Genomic DNA, 26,407 nt, shown 5'->3' with positions numbered 1-26,407 from the left:
CTAGCCAAAGAAAATAAGTCCCTTCGAGCCCAGATTCAGAAAATGAAAATAGCGGCAAAAAATCCTGTCAGAAGTGCCAAAGATGAAAATCTCATATATAACCTGAGGTGGAAAGTGGGTGAATATAGTTTTGATCTGAACAAAGTAGAAGGTGAACTAGCCAGGGCTCGAAAGCAATTGGCTAAAATTGCAGAAGAACGAGCACACTCGGTTAAACAATTAAAAGAAAGATACGACAATGAGGTTGCGGGGTTAAAGAAAAGGGTCGTCACCATTGAGGACAAAATGATCAAACAGGCGAAAGAATTCAAGGCTGAAAGAAAACATTTGGAAAGAGATTTTCAACAACTTCAAGAACAAAATCAAGCAGCCAAACAAACTCTGGAAGCCAGGGCACGGCAGATTGGGCATTTGTTGCAAGAAAAGTGTGTCATAAGAGAGAGAGTCAGAAAGATCGCCGACTACATCACAATGAAGTGCAATAGTTGTGAGGATATGACTAGATCTATATTTTTTGCCACTGTGATGACCTTTGTCCACCGGATAATGGAAAGTCTCTACCACCTCCAAGGGGATTTAGCACGTCGGCCCGAGGCGAGACCGAATGATGTCCTGCGTACCCCAGGAACAGTTGAGGCACTGATGTATTCGTGATTTTCACTTGAGTTTGTATTTTCTTTCTATTGGAGTCTGTTAGTTTGTTTTCAAACCTGTATTTTCTTCTGTTGTAATATGTTGGCTTGTTTTTCCTTTCATCAAAGTCCATTAGTATGAGTCGTTATAATCAAAATAGTTGCTTTTTGTGAAAATTTGAACATCCCAAAAAACAGAGGTTTTGTTACTTGTACCTCAGAACTATGCTCGGTCTGATTCATGCGGGGTCATGATACATAGGTAATCTTCATAGGATTCGACCACAACCAAAGGAAAAGAATAAAATGAAAAAAAAGGGAGGGGAATAAAAGATAGGCGTGAGTAACAATAAAAGGTAAAGGTCAGGAAAAGTCGGGATGACACAAGCAACCGAGCAAATACATGATAGAAATGACTAATTGCCTAGGTGCATTGCATTCCTATGTGTGGTTGCTTATTTGTTAAAACTCTAATCACTAACAAGTTTGGTTGTTGTTCCAGAATTCAAGCAGTTAGTTCACCCAAGCATACTGGCAACCCACCCATACCAAACCAGATCCAAAGGAGAAATAATCATGTCTATCCTAGATGTAGACACCAGTGTCATCGAAGGAAAAGAGTTGGACATTAATGCCATGAAAGAAGAGATGTACAAATTGAAACAACAAAAAACCGAAATGTATCAGGCCTGGGCTAAAGGACAACCGCCATCTGCTTACCCGGCTAACCCTACCTTCACTCCACCAACGGCTCAAACTCAGGATCATCATGCTGCCGATCTATCCCCAAGCTTTCCCATTTACCAACACTACCAGGGCACCACTTCTCATACACCACAATCTTCACCCCCTAAACCAATTCCATACCTTTCTCCACCAGTAACTCCTGTCTTCGTAGCACCTCCACCAGCTACACTCCACAAATCTCCTAGCGAGCATATGTTCCAGGCCCAGGACAACCAATACTACCCCTCGGAGCCCACTTTCAAAGCTCCAGAAACCCATTCCTATACTCCTCGCTTTGACCTCCCGATAGAAGCTGATAAACCAGTCAAAAATACCGAATAGGAGGAGATGTTTAGGAAAGTTAAAAGCTTAGAACAATCATTCAGAGATATGTGGGGGTTGGGAGGGCAAGTAAGCGTGGCCTACAAGGACCTATGTCTGTTGCCGAATGTGCAATTACCGGCAGGTTTCAAGATGCCCAAGTTCGATCTATACAACGGGCACGGTGATCCAGTAGCCCACTTGAGGGGTTTTTGCAGTAAGATGAGGGGAGCGGGAGGAAAAGATGAATTGTTAATGGCTTACTTCAGTCAGAGTTTGAGTGGATCAGTATTGGAAAGGTATACCCGCCAAGACCATGGAAGATGGTACACATGGGATGATCTGGCGCAAGCATTTGCTTGTCACTTCCAATACAATCTTGAGATCATTCCAGATCGACTGTCCTTGACTAAACTGTAGAAGAAGCACAGTGAAAGCTTCAGAGAATATGGTTTCCGATGGAGGGAGCAAGCAGTAAGAGTAGATCCCCCAATGAAGGAAAGTGAGATGGTCGATTACTTTCTACAGGCTTTGGAACCTACTTACTATGGCCATTTGGTCTCAGCCATGGGAAAGTCATTCAATGAAGTGGTAAAGATGGGGGGTATGGTATAAGAGGGCCTCAAGTCGAATAAAATCATGAGATATTCGGCTATCAAAGCGACTACTCAGGCTATTCAGGGCGGCATAGGAGGGATTGGGAAGAAGAAGAGAGAGGAAGCAGCAATGGTTAATTCAGGAACTTGGTCCGGATCCAGAGGTTCACCTTACCACTACAATCGACCTCGACCCCACCAACAAACTTATCACCACAATCCACCTCAACACTACTATCCCCCACCAGAACCTCATTTTTCCATCCACCATGCACAAACATACAACCAACCTCCTGTCCACACGCAATGGCGTGCTCCTATTCCACAAAATACTTACCCACATCCACGAGCCTACCAAAACACTCCCGGACCAAGTTTCCGGCCTAGTCAAGCATTCAAGGGTGAAAGGTTGGAGAAAAAGAAAACCTTTACTCCATTGGGAGAATCATACACTTGTCTGTTCCACAGGCTAAAACAGCTGGACATGTTGAGGCCGATACAGTCCAAACTGCCAAATCCTCCTCCAAAAAACCTTGATTATACTATCAGCTTTGAATATTGTTCTGGTACTCCAGGTCATGACACAGAGAAGTGCTGGCACTTAAAAAGTGCGATACAGGAACTCATTGATACCAATAGAATTGAAGTTCAAGCTCTCGAGGTACCCAATATCAATAGGAATCCAATGCCAGCCCAACAGGAAGCAAATATGATTGAAATAGTGCATGAGAAGGGGGAATCCAAGAAGCCATCACAGACTGTCATGATGATTCAGTCCAGTGGAGTCAAGACAATTGAACAATCAGCAGGTGAGGAGTCTATGCTCAAGTCGAGCAAAAAGAGTGTTGGGCCATCTGTAGCAATTGAGAAGGGATCTTCAAGAAAGGTTGCAACGAAGCAGGAAGGGGTGAAGGTGGTTGTACCCGGAGCGGCCAACAAACCCGTCATAATTGTGGAAGGTGCCCGCGAAGATCGGGTTATTATCAAGTCAGTAACCCAGTTACCAATAATCAACAGCAAGGCTATTCCATGGAATTACGAACGGGTAATAGTGATGTACAAAGGGAAGGAAGTCAAAGAAGAAATATGTAAAGTACAGGGTTTGACTCGCTCGGGAAGGTGTTTACTCCCGAGGAGTTAAGAAGAGCTAAAGATAATCCAGCGCTAGTAAAGAAAGTTGTAACTGAAGAAGAAGCAGAAGAATTCTTGAGGAAGATGAAGCTACAGGACTACTCTATCGTGGAACAATTAAGAAAGACGCCTGCTCAAATTTCCATATTATCATTATTGATCCATTCGGATGAGCACCGTCAAGCTTTAATGAAGATCTTGAATGAGGTGCACGTTCCTGGTAGATCTCCGTGAATCACTTGGAAAAAATAGCCAACAAAATCTTCGAAATAAATAGAGTCACGTTTTCCAATGATGAATTTCTTGTAGAAGGTACTGAGCACAACAAAGCTCTTTACCTCACAGTAAAATGTGAGAACTCTATGGTGACCCGGGTATTGGTTGACAATGGGTCAAGCGCAAACATTTGTCCTCTCTCCACTCTAAGCAAGTTGAAAATAGAAGATGAGAGGATCCATAAGAACAGTATTTGCATGCGGGGATTTGACGACGGAGGTAAAGATTCAGTTGGGGACATAGTGTTGGAGCTGACGATAGGGCTAGTTGAGTTTACAATGGAGTTTCAGGTGCTGGATATAGATGTTTCCTATAATTTATTGTTGGGTCGACCATGGATCCACGCCGCTAAAGCAGTCCCATCAACACTACACCAGGTAGTCAAATTTGAATGGGATAGACAAGAAATAGTTGTGCATGGGGAAGACAGTTTATGCGCTCGCAACAATGCCATTGTACCGGTCATTGAAGTGGAAGATGGCCAGGGACCATGGGTCTACCAGGTTTCTGACACGATGTTGGTAGAGAAAGTTCTGGAGGGGAAATACATTCCAAATCCAAAGATAACCATCGCATCAGTCATGGTAGCCTATGAGATGTTGAAGAATGGTTTTGTACTCGGTAAAGGTTTGGGATCATCTTTGCAAGGGATCATACATCCGATGTCCCTTCCTGAAAACTTGGGAACATTTGGTCTGGGATTCAAGCCCACTGCCACAGACACAAGAAAGGCCAAAAAGCTAAAACAGAAGGCATGGGTCCTTCCAAAGCCAGTCCCATGTCTTTCCAAATCATTTGTCAAGTCCGGTACCAGAAGTCGCCCAGTAACGGCAATTCCCAGTTCTGTGATTGATCCTGACAAGGAGTTAATTGAAAGATTTGAGAAGTTGTTCGACAGTGTAAACATGCTGGAAATTGGAGAGGGTTCTAGCAACGCGAAAGTGCAATTTTTCTGGCCAAAAACAAAGCTTAACAATTGGAAGGCTACTCCTCTCCCCCACTTAGAAGGAGTCTTGGTAGTTTATTTTGAGTTTCCTTCAGTTTTTCTGGGTTATTCCAGGGTTGTAATCCAGATTTTTTTTATCTTTCAGTCTGTTTGAAGTGTGCAAACCTTGTAATCTTTCATCATTCAATGAAATGCAGTTTCCCTTTCTTTATCATTCCTGATAGTTTTTCTTTTGCTTTTCTTTTCTTTTCTGTACAGTTCTTTTTACGCTGGTTCTAATGACATGGCATGCATGAGGAATCCTCAGCCCAGTCTTAAAAATCAATCTGATTCCAAAATAATAGTTCAAGAAGTAGATTGTGACTACGAATCAGAATACGATGAAAATGAAGCCTTCAAAGATATTAATAAGGAGTTAATTCACTTCGAAGAAAAACCCAAACCTAACCTGAATGAAACAGAAGCCGTCAATTTAGGGGATACAGATAATATCTGAGAGACTAAAATAAGTGTTCATTTCGAGCCAAAGATCCGGGAAGAGTTAATCAAAGCACTCATCGAATACAAAGATATTTTTGTATGGTCATATGACGACATGCCAGGTTTGAGCACTGATTTAGTGGTCCACAAATTGCCCATTAATCCAGCGTTTCCTCCCATCAAACAAAAGTTGAGGAAATTCAAAACTGATATGAGTGTGAAGATTAAAGAAGAAATCACCAAGCAGTTGGATGCAAAGGTTATTCGGGTCACTCGATATCCTGTTTGGTTGGCTAATGTTGTGCATGTGCCAAATAAGGACGGCAAGATCAGAGTATGCGCCGATTACCACAATCTCAACAAAGCAAGTCCGAAGGATAACTTCCCATTACCCAATATCCACATTTTGATCGATAATTGTGCCAAGCGTGAGATTGGATCTTTTGTGGATTGCTATGCAAGGTATCATCAGATTCTAATGGATGAAGAAGATGCAGAAAAGACGGCATTCATCACACCATGGGGGACTTACTACTACCGGGTAATGCCAATTGGTTTGAAGAACGTCGGGGCAACTTACATGAGGGCGATGACTACTGTGTTTCATGATATTATACACAAAGAGATTGAGGTATACGTAGATGATGTGATCATAAAATCAAAGCATTATGCCGACCACATTGGGGATTTGAGGAAATTCTTCCAGAGGCTTCGTAGATACAATCTCAAGCTTAACCCTGCCAAGTGTGCATTTGGTGTTCCATCCGGAAAGCTGTTGGGGTTCATAGTCAGCTGGCGAGGCATCGAGTTGGACCCATCAAAGATCAAAGCCATCCAAGAATTGCCACCCCCGAGGAACAAGACTAAAGTGATGAGTCTGTTAGGGAGGTTGAACTACATCAGCAGGTTTATTGCTCAGCTCACGACAACTTGTGAGCCGATTTTCAAGTTGCTGAAGAAGGATGTTGCGGTCAAGTGGACTGATGAGTGTCAAGAAGCATTTGATAAGATAAAAGGATACTTGTCAAACCCACCCGTGCTGGTTCCGCCAGAACCAGGGAGACCTTTGATTCTTTACTTGACAGTCTTGGAAAATTTATTTGGATGTGTACTGGGGCAGCATGACATCACCAGCAGAAAGGAACAGGCCATCTACTATCTTAGCAAGAAGTTCACGGCTTATGAGGTTAAGTACACTCACTGGACATGTTTCGCCCTAACTTGGGTAGCACAGGAATTGAAACATTATTTGTCGTCCTACACTACTTACCTCATTTCGCGCTTGGATCCGTTGAAGTATATCTTTCAAAAGCCTATGCCGATAGGAAGACTTGCAAAGTGGCAGATTTTGCTCATGGAATTTGACATCATCCATGTGACTCAGACTACGATGAAAGCCCAAGCATTGGCCGATCATTTGGTCGAGAACCCGGTCGATAATGAGTACGAGCCATTGAAAACTTACTTTCTCGATGAAGAAATGATGCATATCGATGAACTGGAGCAAATTGAAAAACCAGGCTGGAAACTTTTCTTTGATGGGGCTGCTAACATGAAAGGAGTCAGAATAGGAGTTGTGCTTATTTCTAAAATAGGGCGTCACTATCCTATTACGGCTCAGCTTCGATTTTATTGCACCAACAATATGGCTGAGTATGAGGCATGTATTTTGGGTCTAAGGCTAGATACAGACATGGATATCCAGGAAGTCTTGGTCTTGGGAGACTCGGATCTTCTGGTACATCAAATTCAAGGAGAATGGGAAACGCGAGATTTGAAGCTCATACCGTACCGACAATGTTTGCATGATCTTTGTCAACGGTTTGATCAGTGGAGTTCCGGCATATTCCAAGGGTTCATAATGAGGTCGCCGATGCTTTGGCTACCCTGGCGTCGATGTTGCACCATCCGGACAAAGCTTATGTCGATCCTCTGCATATTCAAGTCCGAGACCAGCATGCTTATTGTAACATGATTGAAGAAGAACTTAATGGCGAACCATGGTTCCATGATATCAAGGAGTACATCAGAATGGGGATATATCCAGTGCAAGACACGGGGGATAAAAAAAGAACAATTCGACGGTTGGCAAGTGGATTCTTCTTAAGTGGAGGAGTTTTGTATAAAAGAACACCAGACCTTGGATTATTAAGATGCATAGATGCTAGACAAGCTACGACTGTCATGTCTGAATTACATTCGGGAGTCTGCGGACCACATATGAGCGGATATGTGTTGGCGAAGAAAATTCTCCGAGCAGATTATTATTGGCTCACCGTGGAGCGAGATTGTATCAGTTTTGTGCGCAAATGTCATCAGTGCCAAGTACATGGAGATTTGATTCATTTTCCACCTTCGGAATTGCACACAATGTTAGCACCATGGCCTTTTGTTGCTTGGGGCATGGATGTCATTGGACCAAATGAGCCAGCAGCATCCAATGGGCACAGATTCATTCTGGTAGCCATTGATTATTTTACCAAGTGGGTTGAGGCCAAAACTCTCAAATCGGTGACCAAGAAAGCAGTGGTCGATTTTGTTCACTCAAATATCATCTATCGATTCAGAATCCCAAAGGTGATCATCACGGATAATGGTGCTAATCTTAATAGTAATTTGATGGAAAAGGTATGTCAACAGTTTAAGATTACACATTGCAATTCTACCCCATATCGTCCCAAGGCGAATGGAGCAGTCGAGGCAGCCAACAAAAACATAAAGAAGATACTTCAGAAAATGGTAGAAGGTTCGAGGCAATGGCACGAAAAATTACCATTTGCGTTGTTGGGTTATCGCACTACTATACGTGCTTCGGTAGATGCAATTCCTTATTTGTTGGTATATGGCACTGAAGTAGTAATACCTGCAAAAGTTGAAATCCCTTCCCTTCGGATTGTTGCTGGGGCTGAGATTGATGATGATGAGTGGGTCAAAATCCATTTGGAGCAGTTGAACTTGATTGATGAAAAAAGATTGGCAGCAATGTGTCATGGCCAGTTATATCAAAAGAGAATGGCAAGAGCATACAACAAGAAGGTGCGTCCTCGGAAGTTTGAAGTAGGTCAGCAAGTGTTGAAGCGTATTCTTCCACATCAGGCTGAAGCAAAAGGCAAGTTCGCCCCGAATTGGCAAGGGTCATTCATTGTGACCAGAGTATTGTCCAATGGTGCTTTATGTTTAACAAATTTCGAAGAAAAATGCATAGACATGGCTATAAATTCTGATGCAGTCAAGAGATATTATGTATGATTTCTTTGTTATAATTGTTGATTGTTTGCACTTGGCATTGTTTCGAAAAATGAAATGACGAAGGCAATTTGTTCTGCTATCTAAACACTCTACCCTTTGTTCCCCCCTTTTTGAGCCTTATTTATTTCTTTCATACCCCTCTTTTGGAATCAATAACGAAAAAAAAAGTGAAAAGAGAAAGTACAAGAAAACAAAGAAATTCATGTGTGAACTACGTTTGACCTGATTCCTATTAAGGATACGTAGGCAGCCTCACGGCTCGGTCATAGTAAAATAAAAGTCAAAAGATCTCTAAGCAAGAAACTAGGGTAGAAGTTGTGATTGTAATAAGAAATGTGATTCCAAAAGTTGTAATTCTAACCCATTTTGAAGTTGTTTTGAGCCCATTTTATACCCTTTTCTTTCCAAACATATTCCAAGAACCCACATTGTTGTCCAAAGAAAGACCTCCCGATCAGTCTTCGAGAGATGCCAAGTCAAGCAATGAAAAGAGAATTCATATCAGGGGCAACACTTCGGTTTAAGTAAGAGAAATCAAAAAATGAGAGAGTCTTATTGGTGAAACCCCTCATGGGCACCATGAGGCGACGAAAGCCGAGAGAAAATAAAAATGAGAGAGTCTTATTGGTGAAAACCATCACGGGCATCATAAGGCGACAAGGAATTGAGGAACAAACAAATGAGAGAGGTTTGTCGGTGAAAACCCTTCAGGGCATTGCAAGTCGAACAAGGTTCGTAAGTTGGCGAAAAGTAAAATTGGGTAGTGGAAATCTTGGAGAACAAAGTAAAACAATTGGAAAGGAGATTGGTTAAATATACTGGGCTGATTAATCCAAAATGTATACCATGATTATTGGTGCCAGTGAATCCACTCAGATAAGTTTCTTTTCTTATCTCCAACAGTCATCCAAATTTGGATTTTCCTCTTTATTCTTAATTCTCAAAATCGTTGCATTTCATTACTGTTAATTTTACTCCTCTAAATCTCTTCCAAGGTTATCCTTGTTTCAAAAAATAAGAAGGAATGTCAGAGTGTACTACCAGATTCAAAATTGCACAAAGCAAAATGCGGCTAGAACATGCCGGAGATAATATGATAAAAAGTGGGACATAGGGTGTAAGCAAAGGTTATATCGGTGGAATGGTTCAGTAATGTCGTGGGAGATGTACGGGTTCAGGCAGAAAGGTCAGGAGGGGAGAATAACAGTTGGGGGATCCTGCAGTCAAGGATCAGTCAGAAGGTCAAAACAATCTTTTCGACCAGTTCAAGGTAGTCGGACGAAGCAAAGCATGGCAAAGAGAAAACTACCCCTAGCAAGAATGCCACAACTAACTGTCACGTTTTAAACTGACAAGATTTTCTTTGATTTGAAACAGGGGCAAATATGGCATCTGTTTCAGGAAGCACCCTGTAAGGAAAACAAGTACCATGCAGGTTTGATCGCAGAATTCTCAGGACCCTCCTGGAAAATGGGACCTAGGTTAAAATCCAAAACAAACATAAGTAGTGAATACCGGACAAATGTGCACCAAAAGGAATAAGTTGTCTTCAGAGTTCGCATAAGAGTTTTCAGGACCCACCTGAATAATGAGACGTAACTTTAAGCATTCCATTAGATAAGTAAATGTTGTTATAATAGAGTACAATTTAGCATTGAAATTGTCATTCGTACTTTCAATTGAAATTTCAGGACCCTCCTGGATAATGGGAAGTAGTTTAAGACCTTCTTAGATAATAAGATTAAGCGGAAGCCATACCTTTAAAAGATATAGCTTAGATTTAAAATTGTCATTTAGTTAAGAGTTGTCAGGACCCCCTGGATAATGGGACCTAGCTTTCAAATTCTTAGTAATATTTGGTAATATGGTTTAGTTTAACACTCACAGATGCGCCCAGCTACCAAACTGAGGCAGAAAAATTTCTTTTGTTTTGTCTATTTTATTGAAGTCAGGTGCCCATCTGAAGAACAGGGAGAACAACACGGATGTTAAAGATAAGAGTGTGACCAAGTACTAGTAATAAGGCGTCCACCTAAAGAACAAGGAACAACAATTGAAGTATTAGCAATCAGGCGTCCACCTGGAGAACAAGGAACAACAGTTGAAGTATCAGCAATCAGGCGTCCACCTGGAGAACAAGGAAGAACAGTTGAAGTATCAGCAATCAGGCGTCCACCTGGAGAACAAGGAAGAACAATTGAACTATCAGCAATCAGGCGTCCACCTGGAGAACAAGGAACAACAGTTGAAGTATCAGTAATCAGGCGTCCACCTGGAGAACAAGGAACAACAGTTTAAGTTTCAACAATCAGGTGCCCACCTGGAGAGCAAGGGAGTACAGTTCAAGTTTCAGCTTTCAAGTTCTTACTGATATTTGGTAACATAATTTAGTTTACACTCACATATGTGTCCAGCTACCAAACTGGGGCAGAAAATTTTCTTTGTTTTGTCTATTTTGTTGAAATCAGGAGCCCACCTGGAGAACAAGTAAATACATTTCAAGTTCAGCAATCAGGATCCCACCTGGAGAACAAGGGAATACATTTCGAGTTTCAGCAATCAGGAGCCCACCTGGAGAACAAGGGAATAAAATTCAAATTTCAAGTAGTTAGGAGCCCGCCTGGAGAACAAAGAGAAGAAGCAATTCAAGTTCGAGTAATCAGGAGCTCGCCTGTAGAACAGAGGATAGGCAACAATTGGTCAAAGGAAGACGTTTAAAGGTTCAGCGATGAGGTGCCCGCCTGGAGGAAAGAGAAAGCATCTCAAAAAATACAATTCAAGTCAGCAGCAAAGGAACTTCCGTTAGAAAACATGAGTCAATGAGGCAACAAGAATCACAAGTTCAAGCTTGAGAAGTATAGAGTAGATCTTTGTAATGCATAGATCATATTTAAGTCTAGCTTCTTTATTTTTGTCATGGTGTAATAAGGAGGTCAGTAAGCGGTAGTAGCAGCAACAACAACAGTAAAATCACAGCTTCATGGTAGTCCCAGCTACCGAAAACTTCCCGAACTACATTGACCTAATTCCTTTATAGCCAAGGATATGTAGGAAACCTTTGAAGCAAAGGTTCGGTCAAATCTTGCAAAAAATGGTTCCCACGGAGTATTCAAACGGGAAAAAATCGCTCGTATCCGCTCACTTTATCTTTGCACGAAAACTCTTCATGTTTCTGGGCAAAGAGGGGCAGCTGTGAGCACGTGATTTTTGCCTCACACGAATTACTCCAAAAGAATTCCCAAAATTAGGTCTTTTCTTTAATTATGTGTTATTCTAGGAATTACTATATGATTTTCCTGATTGTTTGCATATTTTTTGTGTGCATATTTAATTTATTAATGCATTAAAAAATACAAAAAATATAGCATCTGCACTTAGGATTTGATTTTACATTTTTTGGTTAGTTTAGTAAAATGTTGTTTTACAAAAATAAAAAAATTCACAAAAAATAACGTATTTTTGCATTTTAGTGTTTAATGTCAAATTTTGCAATTTTCTTTTAATTTGGTATTAATTATTCATGTAATTATAATTTAGAGTGAACTAGTATTTTTAAGATTAATTTTGGTTTTATAACTTAATTTAGGATTTTAATTTTTGAAAAAATAAAACAAGAAAAGAAGGAATTAATTTTAAAAGTAAAGAAATGAAAAATCAAAGTTTGGGTTGTTCTTTAAACCCAAATCTCTAGGCCCAAAAAACACGCCCCATACCCGGTCCAAACTTTCAGGTCTCTAAGACAGGCGAAACGACGTAGTATAGGGACAGAACTACGTCGTTTCGATTTCAACAGATCTCAACCGTCCATTCATCTACATCCAACGACCAGAACTTCACCCTATCGCCCGTATCCGACCCTGACCCGCCCCTGAACCGGTCTTTCCACATGAAACCAAAACGACCCATTTCCCATTTACGATTTAATCAGAGCCGTTGGATTCCAATCATCCAACGGCCCTAATTAAATCAAACATTTAATATATCAAACCCCCCCAAACCCGACCCTTCCCATTTTATCCCCCCCCCCATCTCTCATCCCTTCAGAGACCAAATGTAACGCCACCATGAACCGCCACCTTCCGCCCACCGAAAATCGTCTCACGGCAGTTCCGGTGGCCCAAATCACCCCATCTTTACACCATAGAATCCCCTCACTCCCCTCTTTCCGAATCCACAAACCTTATCCCTCAAATATCTGTGGAATCCCTTGAATTTCAGATCAAAGATCGGACCCGAACCCTAGTTTACCCAATCGACCCCAAACTGACACCCCATAACCTCCACAACCCTCTCATGCCCAATATATCATTAGTTGCCCTCGAATGTATCCAAAACTCCTCAAATATCGAATCTGAGTTTGAGCCTTAGAACCCTAAAATTCTTACCAGTGCATGAAGGATCATTTGGCTGGATTTCTGGGCTTATTCAAGCTTGTTTCATCACAAAATAATAACGCTCATTTGTTCTGCACCAAGAACAAATGTTTGGTATTATTTTGGGTTGATTCAGAGAGCCAAATCCAAGTTCGAGCCTGTCCGATGAGTTCTTTCCTAGTTTTTGTTTATTTTCATTAGTATTATTCTATTGTTCATCTTTCCCCATCTCTTTTTCTTTTCTCTGGTCGATTTCAATTGAAAACACGACCAATCTTTTGGTATAAACTATCTTCTGTTCGTTGTTTTGTTTTTCAGAATGTTTGGTGAATTTGTTCTCGATTTCATAAGTTCGTGTGGTCAGTTTGTTTAGAATTTGGAAATCATATCTCGTTTAATAATTTAGTCAGTTAAATTAAGGATTAGCTTGAGTTTGGTTAAATGTGTATAATAATCGACTGATTAATGTAAGTTTAATTCAAGTGTTTACCTAATTAAAGAAGTTTCTAGTGGATAATAGGGTTAGGATTGCACTAATTGAGTGTATACTTGAGTAGACAATTGAGTGGATGATTAAAGAAATAAAAAGCTGAAATTGATAATGGGAATGGCACTAATTGATTAATTTAAAGAAAACAAGTTAGTGGGGATAATTAAAATAAGAGAAGGGCACTCGTAATGGGGATTGCATTTAATTGAATGCCCATAAAAAGGCTGAAAAATACAAACCTAAAAGGGCAGAACATTCTGAGAGAGAGAGAGAGATAGGCACTGAGTTCATATACACAGCAGTCTGGTACTCTGAAACACATAGAAGAGAGATTCTAAAAATACTGAAAATGGAGAAGAACATTCTGGGATTCTGAATACTATACTGTTTTTTACTGTTCCTTTGAAACTTCTTCTTCTCTTTATGATTTCTGAAGTTTTCAAGCCCTGAAACATTTTCTAATTCAAATGGGGGTTGAAAGGGTTTGATTTTGTTTGGTTTAAGAGTTTGGCCTGAAGTTCTGGTTGATCTTTGTTATTATTACACATTATTTTCTGGAATTGAGCTGGTTTTTAGCTGGGAAATGTTGCTCTTTCCTGCTGTTTTCTGATGTCTTTGCTTGACTGTAGCTACTGCTTCTTCACATTTGTTTCTTCTGTCAATTTTCAGGTATTTCCTCATACCATTGTTAGCAAATAAGGGGCTACAAGTTAGAACCAGACTGAATCTGTGTATAGAGTTGAGAATTTAAGCTGGAATTTGAACATAAGCATTGGTTAATGTTGAACTTCTATTAGCTCATGTTGTGTTTATGTCCTTAATTTCCCCTGTTCTGAAATAATTCAGTATTTTTCTTTCAAATATGTTTAGTCTGTTTACTCATGCTCAATAATTTAAGGTCGTTTGGTCATTTGGAATGAACTATTGGATTCTTGGCCCTGTAATTGTAAATGGAAGCTCATGTATGAATGGACTGTTAAACATGCTGTAGATTGCTTGAGGGTGCCATTTGGTTTTCTGTAGCTCGAAATTGGGGGCTGTTATGATGAAGTATTGTTTATTCTGCAATTTGGATTTGCATTGTTATACTTAATTAGAAGTACCATTTAAATGGTCTGTATGAGTTTGAATTCCTGGTGTTGTTTACGTGTGAAAGTTAGCTCAGAAATTAAAGTGCAAGTAAGATCTGTTCCGATGTTAAAGATGAGAGTCATGCTAAAATATGTGAAAATCGATTTTTGAAATTGTTAATTGGATAATTGGTTGAATCAGAAATTATGTAAGTGGCTGGTATATGATAGTTAGGGAACTGACCATTTTAAAAATAGAAACAAAAGTTTCTTTTTGTTAAATTAATCTAAATGATTCCAGTGTGGTATCAGTTGATGAATATTCTGAGTTGGCCTTAATGTGAAACCTAACTTCTATGTGAGTTGATATGGACTCACAAGGATTCGATCCTGAGTCTCTGTTTTTCCGCTGAAATGTTCACGAATTGAGCCTGCTATCGAGGACTGGCACAAATCATTTTTAAAATCACTAGTTCATTTGTTACTGCAAGTTCTTGGGCTCATGTCACGACCCGGCCCACACTGTGCATATATTGTCCGCTTTGGGGTTCGCCCTCACTGTTTTGTTCTCCCCCAATCGAACATGGGGAAAAGGCCTATGCACATGTAGGTCCAAGTCCTACTAATATAGCCCAGGACTCCCCCTCTCTTTTCCGATATGGGATTCCTGCAAGCTACAGGAGTGCTACAGCACCTGTACTATACCTGTACAGGTGCTGTAGCACTCCTGTAGCTCGCAGGAATCCCATATCGGAAAAGAGAGGGGGAGTCCTGGCTATATTAGTAGGACTTGGACTTACATGTGCATAGGCCTTTTCCCCATGTTCGATTGGGGAAGAACAAAACCGTGAGGGCGAAGCCCAAAGCGGACAATATATGCACAGTGTAGGCCGGGTCGTGACAGTTGGTATCAGAGCCGACTCTCATGAAGTACGATGGGTGGGTACCCACAACGAGGTCGTTGTGTTCCTGTTGGTGGGGTGAGTACAGTACAGGTGTTGTAGCACTCATGTAGCTCGCAGGAATCCCACATCGGAAAAGAGAGGGGGAGTCCTAGGCTATATTAGTAGGACTTGGACCTACATGTGCATAGGCTTTTTCCCCATGTTCGATTGGGGGAGAACAAAACCGTCAGGGCGAAGCCCAAAGCGGACAATATATGCACAGTATGGGCCGGGTCGTGACAGCTCAGGTTCTAAAAGAAACGGACCCTTTGTTTATTTATTCCGTTTTCTAGGATTAAGCTTTAACACAAAACACCCTTTTGAATTCCATTAGGCCTTTCTTTATTTAAGTTAGACTATCACAAAGTAGATTGGAGGTACGCCGTATTAGACAATAAAATAGTTTATGGCCCTCTTAAATCTAATACCTTTTAAAATTAGACTTGAGGCGTATCATACCAAAAAAAATGACAATTGCATGACCCTCACTTAACTATTTCTTTTAAAATTCTTAGAACTCGAGGCGCGCCATTTAGCGAATTTTCCATGGCCCTCGCAAAGTTAAAAACGCGTAGTTACTTTAGGCGCATTATTTTAATAATTAATTTCTTTAAACTCGGATGTACATTTCATGTGATCCAAATCCAAATCTCAACAACGTTGGATAAAATGTGTCGGGGACCGCGGGTGCATTTATGTGACGTGGTTCAAGACGTATTTTAAATGACATTGCAATCTTCCTTAAAAATGATCAAAAGCGGTTATAAAGTTAAAATTGCACATAGGTTCGAAATGTTTTAAAATCAGAGGGTTAAACCGAATATAACAGTTGAGCGATCGTGCTAGAACCACGGAACTCGGGAATGCCTAACACCTTCTCCCGGATTAACAGAATTCCTTACCCGAATTTCTGTATTTGCGGACTATAATACAGAGTCAATCTTTTCCTCGATTCGGAATTCGAACCGGTGACTTGGGACACCATAAAATATCCCAAGTGGCGACTCTGAATTTAATAAATAAATAATCTCGTTTCGATTGTCCTTTAATTGGAAAAACTCTTTTACTACCCTTTTCGGGGGTGTAGTGTAAAAAGGAGGTGTGACACATAGTTACAAAATTACCAGAAATAAGACAAACTAATGAACAGAGAAAAAATCGTAAAAGTTAAAATACAACAAATATTTAAAACCTAATGGTACGGAAATCAAAATTAAACCTAAAGAACCATTAATAACAACGAAAATTCAAACACATTATCGTAAAAAACAAAATTCACCCATAATTTTGAAGAAAATTGGACCTAACCCAGACAAGATTCGAAGAAAAGTGCTCTCTCAGAAAGCAAAATCCGTACAACTGCTGTAAAAACAAAGAGAAAGGCGATAAAAAGTAACTAAACAGTATGTTAAAAGGGTCAAGGGCAATTATGTCATTTACCAATATATTTTAACTTAAAATGACTAGAAATCGATTACATTTAGATCGCTGGCTATTTTTCGATAGCCAGCCGTAAAACTGGCTACGCCATACAATTTTATCTATATTTGCGTGTTCAATTTGTTGGGCACGTGGCACGGGCCAACGCCTATCTAGTACTACCTATAAAAACGGAAGAAATTTAAAAATAGCCAGTTGTAAAACTGGTCATTTAAAAATAGCTCAGTTTCAAAACTAATCGAAATTTAGCCACTTTTCATGTAAAGATAAATCTGAGCGAAAACACTGTTCAAAACCCGAAAAATACACCCGTATATTATACTAGAGTTCCAGCATAAGTATGCTTGAACTCCAGCATATTATACGGGAGTTCCAGGATAACTATGCTGGAACTCCAGCATAATATGTTGGAGTTCCAGCATAAGTACACTAGAACTCCAGCATAATATACTGGAGTTCCAGCAAGTATAAATGTCCAGTATAATATACTGGAGTTTGGAGCACTGGTGCTCCAGTCTCCCGTATATTATACAGGAGTCAGCAAAGTATACCGGTCCAGCATAATATGTTGGAGTCATACACAAATGCACCGAACTCCCGTATATTATGCGGGACCGATCTCTGTTGCAGCAAAATAGTGACTATTTTTCATTGACTTCGTAAATGGTGACTATTTTTGAATGACCAGTCCAAAAACTGATTATACCGTGCTATTTTAACTATAAAAACAAAGTCATTAATAAGCCACATCATGACCTGAAACTAGGACACACCGACACATATTGAAATGGAATAAGCATTGCCTATTCGGTCTCTTCACTGCAAAAATAAAAAATGTATCTTTTCCTCCTCAAAGTAATAAGTCACGTGCCAAGATTTGAACTCATCACAGCACATGAACTCATGATCTTCTCACCTTTTTATATGATGTATTATACAATTGTGCATTCACCCAAATGACCTCCGGTCAATTGGTTTTATGACTCTTTACAAATTTATCTTTTATTTTATAATTATTTTTTTTATATGTGAAAAATTTATTTTTACACTTAAAAATTTTGTCTTTTATACATAAGAGATTTAAAAAGGTTATTTTTTTAATTTTAAAATTGTTAAGGAGCATAATGTACAAATAGCACCTTGTGTATCCTTCATATAATGAATAATTATATTATATTTTATATTTTTAATATCCAAGAGGCTTCCCATTTTTTCATCTTCTGCTTCCTGTCGTAGCAGCAACAATATTGGTTTGCATGTGTCAAGCTAACGTGATCACATAACTTGTTTACTTCACGATATTTACAGATTTTAAAGCTGAATCTCCTCAACTCTCTCCAATCCAAACTACCCGCAACCAGAAACGGATCCAGGATTTGAGGCTTATGTTTTCCTACCGCAATTTCAGATTAATATGCAATAATAACTGGGTTCGCAGTCAGATATTGATAACCAATATTTAGTGAATTTCTTAATATAAATACAAAGTCTACGCAAGAGTTACTGAATTTTCGGAAACCCGTAATCTATGCACTAGGTACGCCCCTTCTGAAATTATTTGAATCATCAATTGTCAAGAACGTTGACAATTGAAAGAGTGTCGAGTGAAAGAGTAATTGTCCCATCAAAGGGCTTTATAAGGTATTGAGTTACTTTACAAAATGCAGCTTCACATGCCCTTTTCTGGAAATAGACGTTCAACTTATATGACATGTTTTTCTTATTAAAAGTTCGTCTAAAAATAAATATATTCAGATATTTAAAAAATAATTTAACTTCAAATTATTTATTTTACTTTAATGAGAATTTTCTCTTCTGTTGAGCCGAGAGTCTCCCGGAAACAGTCTTTTTATAATTTTCGGGGTAGGGGCAAGGTCTGTGTACACTCTACTCTCCTCAGACCCTACTAGTGAGATTTTACTAGATATATTGTTGTTATTTTAATAAAAAGTTTTTATAACCACACAAATATTATAAGATATTTAATTTAATATTTTTTAGAGATCACAAATTTCAAATGTTATACAGCCAATAATATTATGATATGTTTAAGAATAAATTGAAAAAAATTCTATTTTTTAATTCCTTTTTTAGTCAAACTACGTGATGTAAATTTAAATCGAAGGAGTACTACTTTGGTAAATTTGACGCACTTGTTAGTCCACCACCACCAACGTGGGGTCACATGGAGGCCCCAACCAGATAAGTAGTATATTATATCTTAAAAAATAATAATTTTTAATTTCAAGTTGCCACATTTCTTGAAAGATTTTTTAGCAAACTATTGGCTAACATCGACAGAGCTCCTACTCCCCTCCTCTTTTCATGATTTATTATCTTTTTAGGATATAATAATAATAATAAACAAATGTTTCATCTTCAGCTGCCATAGTTGAATTCCTGTAGTAAATCGTCACTACAAACGCAATAGTTCTCTTTGTCTTTGTAAGAGACAAAATTACATATATATACACAAGTAAGAAACACAAGCACACGGAGAAACTAGTAGCAGTATATATAGAGAAGAAGAGAATCATAAAAATATCTAGAGAAAGGTATATGGGAAAGGCAAAATATGAGGCTTTGTTCGAGACCAAGAAGGCAAAGGGCAGGATACTATATAGGCTATTTGCCACTTCTCTGCTTTGTGGGATCATCTTGATTTGGAGTTACAGATTATATAACATACCAAAACCAGGCGAAAATGGCAGATTGGGTTGGATTGGAATGTTTGGTGCTGAACTATGGTTCGGTTTTTACTGGCTCCTCACTCAATCTCTTCGTTGGAACAGAACTCATCGTCACACATTTAGAGACAGGCTCTTACAAAGGTACGGATCATTTTTGTACCAGTCCAGTACGCTAGTAATATTGTCCGCTTTGAGACTAGCTCCTCACGGATTTAAAACACGTCACTAAGGTCAGCATCTCTATCGTGTTTTATTGATGTGGATTCGCCTAGTGTGTCACATACACCAGCTAAGATTTGCCACCACCGTTCAAGGTTGCACGCGGAGTGGCTCTTATACCAGCTAGAATCTAAGACTTGTCTATTTATATACCCAGCATCTAACCCGTATTTTGTCGATGTGCATTAGCCTAGGGTGACACAATTTTATGCAAATGTTTTAACCATTGGAAAGCACACACTTTTATTGACCACTTAATTATAATATGGGCTACACATGTAGAACTTTGTTTCGATGAAGAGTGACAGATGAGATTTGAGCTCAGTGCCTGCTTTGACAATATGTTAAATTATGTAATCTATATCATCTAAAAATTTAAATTGTTACATAAAGCATGATTTTATTTAGTTAGTTAATTACTACTATTGTCCATGAAACAGGTATGAGAATGAGTTGCCAAGAGTAGATGTATTTGTGTGCACAGCTGATCCTGCAATAGAGCCACCAATTATGGTGATCAATACAGTTTTATCAGTCATGTCATACAACTATCCACCACAAAAACTTAGTGTTTATCTCTCAGATGATGCTGGCTCTGTGATTACCTTTTATGCTTTGCTAGAGGCTTCTCGCTTCTCAAAACATTGGCTTCCCTATTGTAAGAAATTCAATGTTGAGCCAAGATCACCAGCTGCCTATTTTACGTCTTTGTCCATGTCAGATCAATCTGATGCAGATTTTTCCGAAATAAAGGTGTACTCAAACATTTCTATTCAACTTGACATTGTTTTCTTTTTTAGTCTATTACAAAAATATTGACATTTTTTTATATCCGGAAACTCTTAGGACCCGTTTGGTCATAGATTTTGCCGAGTGATTCTATGGTGTGCCTCATACAACCGATATTAGTTGTGTGAGGACTCTTTTTATCTCCACACAATTGTGGACCCATATCTTACACATTTGGATCCACAAAATTCTAGGACCATAAAGTTGTGAGACAAAAAAGAGGCCTCAGTGTATTGTGTGAGGCACAAAATAAAAATTTTGCCAATATTTGGGATTTTTTTTGGCAAATACATGTTTGGCCATAGATTTTATTTACATTTTGAAAAATTCCCAAAACCCAAGAGCTGGTTTTGGCCCAAAATATCACTATTACATTTTTTAAATTGCCCCAAACTTATTATTTTATAAAAGAGCCCACCATTTATTATTTTGTAACAATGCTGCTTCGTCTTCTCGGTCATCTGATAATGTATTATGTAGTTCATTATAAAAATGATAATTTTGTACCAAATTTATTTATGTTCAGGACTATGGTTTGCGATAATATAATAAATGTTATTGATAAATGTATTGTTGGGTATTTGAGATATTTTTTAGAACTTGTGGATATAAGTCATGTTTCATGTTATATATATTTTGAAAACTTATGTCCAAACATATTTTCTTCTTCAAACCAAACTTCACCCGGATCAGATTTTTCAAAATAAATTTGGGAATCTATAGCTAAACGCTAGCTTAGACTTTAAACTTCTCATTTTATCCTCAATAACATGGTCTTGTAGCCATAGATATGGCATCAAATGTTTAAAACCACAAGTTCTAAAGGTACTTTTGGTATGTGTCAAAAGTATTTCTTTCTTAAATTCCGTGCTTAGTCGAACACTACCATAAAACAGCTGGAGTAGTTTTTATCCTATTTTTAGCTGGAATAGCAGTTCAGGCTTTGCCTGTTCTGCATTATCCTGGAGATGAAAGTGTTTTAAACTTTAAAGCATTGTTTTGTTTCATTGGAAGTTATTGAACCAAATGATGAAGTTGTTAAACTTTCAATTATTAAAGTAACATATGCAACAACGTAGGTGAATGATTCTCCCAACCACCTTAGGGGATCTGTATAATTGTTTTTTTTTTCTTTCTTTTGCTCGTTTTATTCCTTTACCTACTACTTGATGATGAATTGCATCTGAAAAGTTGAGAATTTAGTGCCCTCTCTGAAGAAGCATTAATCTAGTTTCATCAATTAAATAACTGGCCATCATGTGCAAAATTACTATAGGAGTGACATTTTGTTAATTTCATGCTTCTGATTTTGTATGTAGTAAGCACCATTGATTATTTTTAATAATCTGTCTCAGTTATTACTTAGGAGAAAGTTGTTCTAATCGTCAAAAAAGTCCAAGCATATATCTTACTACTAGCCAGTTAGTAGGTGAAATGATTAAAATGCTGTGGAATATATACAGTTTGATAGCCAGTTTTTGTTCTTAATGCTTCAGAGATTATATGACGACATGGCAAACAGAATTGAAGGTGTATGCAGAGCTGGAGTAATCCCAGATAAAGCAATATTAGAGCATACAGGATTTTCCAAATGGGATTCGTATTCATCCAAGGGAAACCATGCTTCCATCTTGCAGGTAGGAAAGGAAAGGAGCAAATTATCAAAATTAGTGTTGCAAGCCAAGACTTGTTCTCGGTTCTTTTCATCCGAGCTGATTTATCATCTTAGCTGATGCTAGGCTACATGTTAACAAGCTGAACTATCACCTACTGGCTTGAATTCATGTAGCTTTAGTTATCTGGTTTTATTTATTTCTCTTTCGTTCTCGAACCAGGTATTAAGTGACAGCAGAGATGAAGAGACAAAGGACGTTGACGGAGTAATACTGCCAACGTTGGTCTACTTGGCTCGGGAGAAGCGTCCCCAGCACTTCCATAATTTCAAAGCTGGGGCGATGAATGCATTGGTATGTTTAATACCAATTTCTCCTCACATAAGTGAGCAAGATGTTTTTATTTCTTCATGAAATCTTGGAGAATAATTTCGTACTAAAACTTTCAGATCAGGGTGTCCTCAGAGATCAGCAATGGGCCAATAATTCTAAATGTAGATTGTGATATGTACTCAAACAACTCAAACTCAATTCAAGATACTCTTTGCTTCTTTATGGATGAAGAAAAAAGTCATGAAATTGCATTTGTGCAGTTTCCACAATCTTTCGAAAATACCACTAAAAATGAACTTTATGGTTCTCTAAGAGTAATCGATGGGGTCAGTACATCTCACATTTTTGTTCATCTCCTGAATCATTCAATGTGTGTTGAAAATACTCATGCTAGTTTCGTTAAATGAATTTTTCTTCTCCATTATTTACATCAAATTAAGGTGGAATTCCATGGTATGGATGGTAATGGAGGCCCTTTGTATACTGGAACTGGCTGCTTTCATAGGAGAGACACCCTTTGTGGTAGAGAGTTTAGCAAGGATGCTCGGATTGATTTGAAGAGTGCACGTCCTGGAAAAATGGAAGAAAATGTGCATGAGTTGGAAGAAAGACTAGAAATTTTAGCAAGTTGCACGTATGAGGAAAATACTCAATGGGGAAACGAGGTATGAAGTTGAAGACGTGATTACGCAAATAATAGTATGCTATCTCTAAAAGCTTAAAATTTAGGTTAGATGGTCACACACTTCAACAACTGACTCATTGTGAACTTTATTAACATGGCAGATTGGTTTGAAGTACGGGTGCCCCGTTGAAGATGTATTGACCGGGTTGACAATTCAGTGCAAAGGTTGGAAATCTGTTTATTATAAACCAGAAAGGAAGGGATTTTTAGGGGTTACTGCAACTACTTTGGATCAGACATTAGTGCAGCACAAGAGATGGTCCGAGGGCGATCTAATGATTCTGTTTTCAAAGTACAGCCCAGTTTGGTATGGACTTGGAAAGCTCAATCCTGGCCTTTTGCTGGGGTATCTCACTTACTGCCTCTGGTCTCCTAATTGCGTGGCGACACTCTACTACTCCATCGTCCCTTCCCTTTATCTACTCAAAGGAATTTCCTTGTTTCCACAGGTATTTGTGTCCCTTAATCATCACATTTTTCTGACAATATCATACATAATCTTTCATGTCAGTCTTGTGTAATATCTCACTGCACCAGTAGTGGTTATGAGCCACATTCAGCGTAGAGTTTCTGGTCTTTCTCCCTATAATGCATTTTAAATTGGAGGGAAAATGGAAAAAAGACATTGAATCCTATTGGTTTAGCTAAGACGATTCTGGAAATTAGAAACTTATTCCGTTTCTCCTTGGTGTGAATCCATATTACTTTAGAGCTAATGTAGAGTCATCAGTAGTTCCAGTCTTGGATTTCTCTACAAGTTGAGTGAATAAGAATAGCAGAATTCCACTTTAAAAACCTTACTTCAAATGTGTCGAAATTGAAGTAATCTCATTAGAGGTAATGATACTGTTAACAAAATACACATACAATAGCTGATCTCATTCTATTAAAATTCGCTATCTGTTATGGTTTGATACAAACAAATAAGGAACAAAATGCGAATTTTTAGTAATAACTGGCACAAAGGGGTTATAACTGGCACTAAAAGCACGTGGTAAGCAAAAGTACTGGCCTTCAAAAGAAATTGACAAATTCTCCTTCTGACCTTATGAAGGTTTCCAGCAAATGGTTTTTGCCATTTGCTTATGTGATAATCGCGGAACTAATATGCAGTTCTGCTGAATTTCTGTGGAGTGGTGGAACGATTTTGGGATGGTGGAATGAACTAAGAATGTGGCTTTATAAGAGAACAAGCTCTTACATCTTTGCCTTTCTTGATGTCATGTTGAAGTTATTTGGTTCTTCTAATTCAACATTCATTGTCACTCCAAAAGTTTCTGATGAGGATGTTTTGTTGAGATACAAGCAAGAAAAAATGGAATTTGGAAATGCTTCACCTATGCTTACCATTTTGTCAACACTGGCAATGCTCAATCTGTTTTGCCTTGTGGGGTTAGTGAAAGAACTGATCATAACCAGAGAAGTGGGATTGAAATATGCATTTGATACTATGGCTTTGCAAATTTTGTTGTGTGGGTTTCTGGTTTTGATTAACTTGCCTTTGTACAATGGTCTCTTCTTTAGGCAAGACAAGGGCAAGATTCCTAGCTCCACTGTAGTTCAGTCAGTTATTTTTGCACTTTCATGTGTTGCATATGTGTATTATTAGTACAGTACCTTTTGGATCTTGATAGCAACAATGTTCTCTAATTATGGAATCATGAGATGAAATGTTCCTGTTTTATTTAGCAGAAAAGAAGGAAATAGAAATGAGAGAAGAAACAAAACAAAAAACAAAAGGATTGGATATTTTGTCATTTATATGTCAGGCAAGATGTTTTTTGTTCTTTTATTCTTTTTGTAACATCTGAATATAACGAAGCAATGTAGTCAAAGCTATGTTGCTCGAACTCTCCGAAAATATTCACGGAATATGTGTCTTGGAAGGTCGACACGCGCACGATAACATTTTCGAAAGAGTCCGTGTAACATAGAGTCAATGATTTCTTATTTCGAAAAAAAAGGAGGAATTCAGTGGAGCATAATTTTTTGAATAGTGCTCAAAATAAAGAATGTAGTAATGCATGTAATGAGAAAAGATAGAATAAGATTTTTTTGTTAGGAAAATTGTCCTCAAATACCAAAAGAAAAAAGGAAGGAGAACTGAATAATTTGACTAGATGATTAGATACAAGTCTTTCTATTGAAAAAAGGGATTAATTTGATATGCCACATCTTACTGCTACATTAGATACTAATACTTAAATTTAACAGCTTGATATTAGTCTGTAAAGTGTATCATGTACTCCAAAAATAATTGCCGTCTATGACTAAAAATACTAGAGTAGTAATACTAGAATTATATTAGGGATAATGCATAAAATCCTTCCCTGGACTATTTTGGGGTCCTATTACCCCTTTTTTCCCTGAACTATTTTAAATGTAATAAACATCACCCTTATTGCTGACTTGGCATAGAGAGTGTGCACACTCTCTTAAGGGCAAGTGGAAGTTACAAAATAATTTTAAAATTGATTAACAAGTACAAGTATCATCTTTTGATTGGACATTACATAGTTAATTACATCTAATTAATTAGTCTCCTTTGTCTTCTAAACCTCTTTTCGCACAGACAAGGGGGACATCGTTTCAACGGCAAAATGTCAGAGCGAAAATCCAATACAACACAAAATCAACTCAGAAATCAAAAACAGATATGTTTAATAACAGAAACAGAGCTACAACTAGAGGGAGCAACGATCATGATTCAGTAAGAACCTACGAACAGTCAAAACGGTAAACAACAACGGAGTTTCGCCGGAGCAAGGGTCTTCGTCGGAGTTTCGTTCTCCGACCAGATCTGACAATATCAAACAAGTATTATATAAAACCCATCAAATGAGGCTTTTGCCTTTTGGCTGGATATGGTAATGAAAATCTATAAATTGGAAAATAAGTAAGAAGGAGAAAACGGTAAAAAAAGTTTTTAAGTAAGAAATACACATTTTAGGTGCATGTATTTTCACCACTTTGCACGCATCTGGTTGTAGCTTTTTAATAGGTAAATAATTTTACTTTAAAATAGTTCGAAGGGATAATAGGACCCCTAAAAAAAAGGTGTGTAGTCGGTAATATGATCATAGGTCGAGGAGGATTTTATGCATTATCCCATTATATTACTTAAAAGATTAGATTTACTAAATTTCCTTATAGGAGCACTTGTTTTCACTAGACTTAAACGAGTTTACATGATCAATTTTGAGTTATTAGTTTTTTGACATAAACTAGATAATAGAGTATCAAAGATATCAATTTTAATCCTTACAAAAAAGTAAAGAAAGAATTGTAATTCGTTTCTTCTAATTGTTTGGATGGTTGCTATGTATCATTTCGTAATGTATCATATAGTATTGTATTGTATTGTATTTATATCATTTTAATATATACAATGTTTGGTTAGATTG

At 38.2% G+C, this 26,407-nt stretch overlaps 1 protein-coding gene across 2 annotated transcripts; it reads left to right on the top strand.

Annotated features, from left to right (window-relative positions):
- The first annotated feature begins 19,021 nt into the window (after positions 1 to 19,021).
- Positions 19,022 to 24,764, top strand: LOC104240028 (cellulose synthase-like protein E1). Of its 2 annotated transcripts, none has more exons than XM_070150856.1 (8): positions 19,022 to 19,505; positions 20,024 to 20,336; positions 21,869 to 22,009; positions 22,208 to 22,339; positions 22,435 to 22,644; positions 22,759 to 22,983; positions 23,105 to 23,452; positions 24,117 to 24,204. In XM_070150856.1, exons 1-8 carry the CDS (start codon positions 19,234 to 19,236, stop codon positions 24,123 to 24,125), a joined length of 1,650 nt encoding a protein of 549 aa, XP_070006957.1. In that variant the 5' UTR covers positions 19,022 to 19,233; the 3' UTR covers positions 24,126 to 24,204. The 2 variants fall into 2 exon arrangements, with proteins under 2 accessions (XP_070006957.1, XP_009793109.2); XM_009794807.2 differs by having other exon boundaries at positions 19,023 to 19,505; positions 24,058 to 24,764.
- The last annotated feature ends 1,643 nt before the right edge of the window (positions 24,765 to 26,407 follow it).

This window comes from Nicotiana sylvestris, chromosome 7 (genome assembly GCF_000393655.2).
Source record: "Nicotiana sylvestris chromosome 7, ASM39365v2, whole genome shotgun sequence".
Taxonomy (NCBI): Eukaryota; Viridiplantae; Streptophyta; class Magnoliopsida; order Solanales; family Solanaceae; genus Nicotiana; species Nicotiana sylvestris.
Note: the sequence above shows the minus strand (reverse complement) of the source record. Positions and strands in the feature narration are given on the sequence as shown.

Bases quoted from the DNA above. Each gene is read 5' to 3' on its own strand.
- LOC104240028 (XM_009794807.2), top strand. From the start codon at position 19,234: ATGGGAAAGGCAAAATATGAGGCTTTGTTCGAGACCAAGAAGGCAAAG. The intron at 19,506-20,023 runs GTACGGATCATT...TCCATGAAACAG, and splicing joins AGAGACAGGCTCTTACAAAG to GTATGAGAATGAGTTGCCAA. The intron at 22,984-23,104 runs GTATGAAGTTGA...TTAACATGGCAG, and splicing joins ATACTCAATGGGGAAACGAG to ATTGGTTTGAAGTACGGGTG.